Below are 6,487 nucleotides of genomic sequence, written 5' to 3'. Positions count from 1 at the left end.
CCCCCCGCACCTCCCCCAATCCCACCCCCAACCCCAAATATAATCCACTCTGCAGCCCTCCTACGATTAACATAATGCCCTAAAATATAATACTTTTAAACTATTCTCTCCCCCATAGACTTCAATGCCGTAAACATATTTCATCCAGTTTTTCTCAGCCTTACCCCCACCCCGATGCCAGACTCATTCTACAACAGTGGCACCATATAGCATTTGTCAGTCCATTTTGAGCCATAGAGTTTTCATTGGCTGCTTCTGGAAGTAGACCACTAGGCCTTTCTCCCTAATCTGTTTTAGTGGAAAATTCCACTGAAATCTGTTTCTCATCCTAAGACTCCAGGGACAGCATAAGAGGTGAATGCACATGAGAATCAATGGCTAGGACTCAAATCCTGGTCTCCTGCATGGAAGGCAAGAACACAACCATCGAACCACAGGGCTGAGTATCAAGCTATAATGATCCTTCTGAACTTGAAAATGACAAAGCACTAGGAGAGCTTCACCCCATCCCCCACAACACATCCCACACACCTGTCATGCAACTGGCAAAGCATTTTCAGCACAAAGCCTATTAATTAAGTATTTACTTGTCCCAAGGGCGGGCCACTAAGTGAAAAAAAGTACTCTAGAAAATTTCTCTCTTACAGCCGGTCCCCACCTTACAGGATCCGGTGAGACTACCTTTCCGAATATCAGACACCTGCAGAATACATTACACTAACTCTATGAAATATGACTTCCATTGTTTAAATGATAATCCTATCATAGCATAAAGTGTAACTGTTTTTAAAAAGTTCTGTAAATACAGATATAAAAGACTCACCCTGCAAAGTTTAACATGGCAGCAAATAATAAATGTTGGAGAGGATGTGGCAAGATAGGAACTCTTTATACACTGTTGGTGGGATTGTAAAATGGGACAACCACTCTGGAAGGTAGTTTGGCATTTCCTCAGAAAGCCAAACAGAAATTTCAAATGACCCAGCTATTCCTCTGCTTGGAATATACCTGGAAAGAATGAGAACTGAGGCACAAACGGAGGCTTGTACACAAATGTTCATAGCAGCCTTATTCACCATTGTCCATCCACAATTGAGTAGATTGAGACATTATGGTACATTCACAAGATGGAATACTATGCAGCACCAGGAGCAATGGTTTTGTATATCACTACCTAACCTGGGAGGGACTCGAGAACATTATGTTAAGTGAACTAACTCAGTCACATAAGGACAAATACTGTATAAGACCATTATTGTAGAGTTAGTATGAGGATCCAGTGGGGAGGGGAGACCAGAGAAGTAAGAATGGAGGGGAAGGGGGTTAATTATAGGATAATACAATTTGATGGGTGGAGGGAGGGATGGGGAAAGGGGTAAGATCTACTGAAAAACAATGTATACAAACTTTCTAAGTAAACTAGTATAAAATTTTTATTTTAAAAGAACCTCACCTTGCTACATTGCAACATTAAAAGTAAAAAGCAAGATCCCTGATCAGTGTGCTTTGAATGAAAAGACAGAAAGGATACTTGTTAACATATACAAAGAAAAACTCTAGCTACAGAAAAACCTAGTGAAGTTTATCTGTATAGTGAGGCGGGAGGTCAGGAAATATCCTGGGCCAATGATAGTCTAGATAAGTACACAGTTGACAAAAAAAAGAGAAAGACTTGCACTGAGACAGGCTGACACACAGAGTGACTGTAACAGTGGGTTTGAACACAGTGGAGATTGTAAGGAAGAGCAGGATTGGGCAGAGTTTCCTTCAACCGCACAGAAGGTGGCCCTAGTCCTCCCATCAACCCAGCCACGCACTGGGACATTATTATTTAAGTACTGTGTCATGATCCCACATTCCCAAAAGTGTTAAAACTTCTCAGGATACGTATTTCCACAACCAGGCTGAAGTACTATAGTTACTGGGACAGGCAGGCACAAAGGGCTTTCTGCCAAACTACTTAGATATTTTAATTCTTTGTTGCCTCAGTAGCTAAATAAGCATGGAGAACAAGCAGGAGAGGAATACTAATTAGTGCTAATTAGACCCTGCCCTCTTCTGGCTCAATCCCCTTTATTAAAAGCCCACTCTCACTAAAGAAAAAAGTTAAAGTATAAAGTCCATAGGGTAAACAGTAGTCTGTAAATCAAGGCACTGTTTGCATTTCATTGTCCTGTCATTTCTAAACCTATGCCTGGTTACTTGCACTGAATTTCAAGCAGTGTAATCATGGACTATGGAAAATGTAGTGGTAGCAGGTTATGCGTGTGTGTGTGTGTGTGTGTGTGTGTGTGTGTGTGTGTATGCATGTGTGCACAGTATAATCTGAGGCCATTTGAAAAGATAAAGGGTTCTCTTAGGATTTAGAGCATTCACTAAAAGAACAATTGTTTTTAAAAAAATAAATGATACAAACACGATTCTAATCATGAAACAAGATCAATAATACCACACTTCCATTTTAGATAGCAAGAATGGGGTAAAAGGCCTCACTCTCCAAAAATACTTGCTGATTTTGTGAGAAGTTCACTGTCCTAGGACTCTATCAAGGAGGCTTTGAACCACAGGATAACAAGAGTGACGGGAATTTGTTGGCCTGCCAGAGATCAAATGAGCCCCCATAACTAAAGTTTTGTTTCCTGCAGTGTCAAGGGCAGAGATGAAGTATACTAAACGGGGTATTATCATTGTTGTTGAGTACCCTCAGGAAGGAATGGACTCATAGCTGACCCTCCAGTGGGTTTTCAGAGGTGGTGACTCAAACAGGAGGAGACTGTCCATCTTTCTCCCACAGAACAGTTGGTGGATTTGAACCATGTTCCTTTGGGTTGGCAGTTCAATTCTTTACCACTACTAAACTACCAGGTTTCCTGCTAAAAGGGCCACTGGTTTAGGAATGCCCAGGCAAGGACAACTTTGAAAGTCAACTCTTTCTTTCACTGGGTAAGGAGGATTGTTTTTTCAGATCATATTCCTAGTACAAGGCACAAACAAGGTCTGGAGAACATGCCTGCCATGCTGATATACACAGACACACCCACACACACACCCCTCCCAAAAAAGGGAAAGAAATCAGAATGTTTGGGACTGATTCAGCAACACTGTGAAACTAGGAGAAATCATAACACTGCGAACCAGTCTCTAATCTGAGGAGACCATGCAAAGCTTGAGAGGACTAAGAGGAAGAAGGGTGAAGTCTGAAGACAAGTGACGAGCCAGCTCTATCCACCACCTCACTGCTGACTCACTGCAGGCTGGCTGAGCTCAAACAGGAAATGGCAGGAGGTGAACCCATCACCACCTATACAAGCAAAGGGAACCCTGGAGGAGTAAGAATAACCCACAGAGGCTCCATGCTTGTTCTGTCTAAACTGAGTCAGACAGTACAAAGGGTATGATGCAGTGGAAAGATCACTGGACCACAACGGAGCCCTGGCCCACCATTCCCAACCCATGGACAAGGCCAACAAAGCTGGTGGGCAAGTTACCTCATTCTTTCTTTTTCCTTTTTTTTTAATTTTTATTATATTATTTTTACGTGTACCGTCAAATCAGATCTGACTGGTACAGGAGGTGATTGCCCCCTCCTTCTCCAGCAGAGCATCTGGCGGATTTGAACCACGTGCCTCTGCTTGGGAGGGTGGGGGACAGCACAGGAGGGGAAGACTCTCTATGAGGTGGATTGATTCAGTGACTGGGATAATCGGGATGGGAGTGTCAGAGACAGTGCGATTGGCACAGGACAGAGCGGAGTTTAGGGCTGTTGTACATAGGGTCGCTATGAGTCGCAAGCGACTCGACTGCACATAACAACAACAGCAACCACCTCTGGGATGGCAGTGCAGCATCTTGCCACTAGGCCACCAGAGCTCCCTGTTGTTGTGTTGTTATGTGTCGTCGAGTCGCCTGCGACTCATAGCGACCCTATGTACAACAACCCTAAACTCCCCTCTGTCCTGTGCCAATCGCACTGTCTCCGACACTCCCATCCCGATTATCCCAGTCACTGAATCAATCCACCTCATAGAGGGCCTTCCTCTCCTGCGCCGTCCCTCCACCCTCCCAAGCATGATGTCCCTCTCCAAGGACCGGTCTCTCCTCACAACATGTCCAAAGTATGTTAGATGGAGCCTCAGAATCCTTGCCTCCAAGGAGCCACGCGGTTTAACCCTTTCCAGGACAAATCTGTTTGTTTTCCTAGCAGTCCATGGTAGTCTCAATACTCTTCTCCAGCACCACAGCTCAAAGGCATCAATTTTCCTTCTAGTTACCTCATTCTTGGGCCCACCTGAAAAAATGGAGATCTTCGTGGGGGGCCAGGGGAAGAAAAATCACTCTCTGATGGAAAATGATGGTTTAAATAATTCTGTGCAACTGGAAATACATGCTTGTTCATTAGAATCACACAGTGGCAAGTGAAAGGGTCCTTAGAAGTCATCTGCTTGAACAGTTCCTAATTTATTCTTTTCATCTCACAGAACCCCAAGGCTCAAAAACAAAAGAAACAGAAAAAAAAGAAAAGGGGAATAACAGGATTGCCAGGTTTTAATGGGAGATAATGTGGTCCTACCAAAAAGAAATATTTTACTAAAGCACAATTTCCAACTAAAGTGCCACCCTCGCAAAGCAGAGGCCACTGGCAAAGATACACGTGTGGTGGGGGGCGAGGGCTACACTGTCCTTCTCTTTGTAAAGCACCAGTGATGAGCACTGGCTGGCAGGTGTGTTTGCAAGCCACTGACCTCCCCCCCCTCCCCCCCCAGCTCCGGAGTAATTCTTTTCGCGTCAAAGAAACCCTGCAACAGTATTAACTTTGAATGAGAGCCTGAACGACGTTTTTGTTCGCGCAGACCGCTCCCCGGCTCTCAGACATAAACCAGGGTTACCTTCATGTAAATGAGACACCCCGGGAAGTGAGGGGGGGGCAGTGCTCCCCGCAGGCAACCAGGCAACCGCTTGGCTCACAAGAGCAAGCAAGGTCTCAAGTCTGAAAGTGAACAGGGCATCCCAACACTCAATTCTTTTCTAAGGGAAAGGAGAAAGTTGGGAGCTTCCTGTACTTTCGCCTGGGGAGGTGGCGGGAGTTGGGGGAAAGGAGCTCGCTCGCCTGGCGGTTCCAGCGCCAGAGCACCCCCTCCTCAGAGGCCTCCTAACTACAAACTGCGGAAAGTTAAACTGGGGGCGCCTTCACCGCTGCCCACCCACGGCAGTGAAGGGCTAATACAGTCTCACATTCCCGCGCTCTGCTCCAGGATCCTACAGTTAGGGAAGTGTGAGTTTTGTATAGGATAAAGCCAAGCAGAAGGGATCTGGTCAGGAATGCCAGGTGGGCCCCGGCTGGGGCTGAGGGTGTGGGTCTCCCCTCTGGTATGCAGCAGTTTGGGGGGTCGGGGGAGGTGAGAGGTTAGAGGGTGGTGGAGGCACAGGGAAACTTGAGGATTTGCTCTAGGGGGTCCTGTTGTTTGTCTTTGCCAACTCCTAGCTGACCCTCCAGTGGTTTTAAATCGCACGGGAGGAGAATGTTCATCCTGCAATGAATTCGAACTGCGTGCCTTTGGAACTGCATCGCAGCTTCTAGGCCACCAGTGCTCCCTTTCCAGGGACCCTACGAGCCAGAAATTTCGGGAGCCAAGGTCTTGTGCGTTATGATGAGCCCTGTCTCTGGCCCCTGGGAAGACTCTGGGTCTCGCGCCTCGGTTCGCCTCCCCGGATCCAGGGCATGAGTGGCTTCGCTCTGTCTCTCAGCGGCCTGACCGCCCCCGTCCGGCCACAGAGGTCCCTTTGTGCCGGGCATAGAGTCCAGGTCCAAAGCCGGGGGCTGGCAGCAGCACCCTCGCTGCACGGTCAGCAGATGGGCAAGTGTGTTTACACAGGAAGGCAGACTCCTCCTCGGCCCGGGAGGGAGAGGGACCGGCCGCGGTGCCGCGACCCGAGGTGCGCCCTGCTGCGCCAGCGTTTCTAAAGCTTCAGATAGGGCTGCACCCGAAGCGACTCGCTCACCTGTGAGGGCTCCGAAGGCGCCCTGAACCCTCGCACAACCCCTCCAGCCCTGCGCCTCCAGGACGCCAGGAGGCGGCTCTCAACCCAACAACAAAGTTTCTTTCTCCGCAGTTGGCGGCGCGGCGCCCCGGCGCGGCTTACCTGGGAGCCCGGGCACGAGCGCGCAGAGCCCAAGCAGGCAGGCGTACAGGGGCGCCCGGGCCCGCGGCATGGCGGGGCGCCCGGACTCAGTGGCGGTGCCGGGGACCGGACTCCGCGGGACTGAGCGGCCGGGCCGGGGCGCAGGGGCCGAGGGCAGCGGGACGCAGCCGCATGCCCTGCGCGCAGCCCCGACTCACAGAGCCCGGGACCGGGCGGGAGGCGCTGGAGGCTGTGTCGGCCCGCGCCCCGCCGCCACCATCCCTCCCCGAGCCGAGTCCCGGGATGGCCGCTACCCTGCCTCGTCGGCCGGGTGGCCTGGAATGTCGCTGCCTGGGACGGCCCCGCA

The 6,487-nt window shown here is 49.3% G+C and overlaps 1 protein-coding gene across 1 annotated transcript in view; it reads right to left on the bottom strand.

Annotated features, from left to right (window-relative positions):
• The window catches only part of ITGB5 (integrin, beta 5), a 198,740-nt gene extending 192,487 nt beyond the window's left edge, over positions 1-6,253 (bottom strand). The window contains exon 1 of the mRNA XM_006884212.1: positions 6,142-6,253. Coding sequence (XP_006884274.1) covers positions 6,142-6,211 — 70 coding nt within the window. The 5' untranslated portion in view covers positions 6,212-6,253. The remainder of the gene's footprint in view (positions 1-6,141) is intronic.
• Between the last annotated feature and the right edge of the window lie 234 nt (positions 6,254-6,487).

Source organism: Elephantulus edwardii, unplaced genomic scaffold, assembly GCF_000299155.1.
Source record: "Elephantulus edwardii isolate Elephantulus edwardi_28Jun2011 unplaced genomic scaffold, EleEdw1.0 scaffold00032, whole genome shotgun sequence".
Classification (NCBI taxonomy): Eukaryota; Metazoa; Chordata; class Mammalia; order Macroscelidea; family Macroscelididae; genus Elephantulus; species Elephantulus edwardii.
This window is presented reverse-complemented; position numbering and strand designations above follow the sequence as displayed.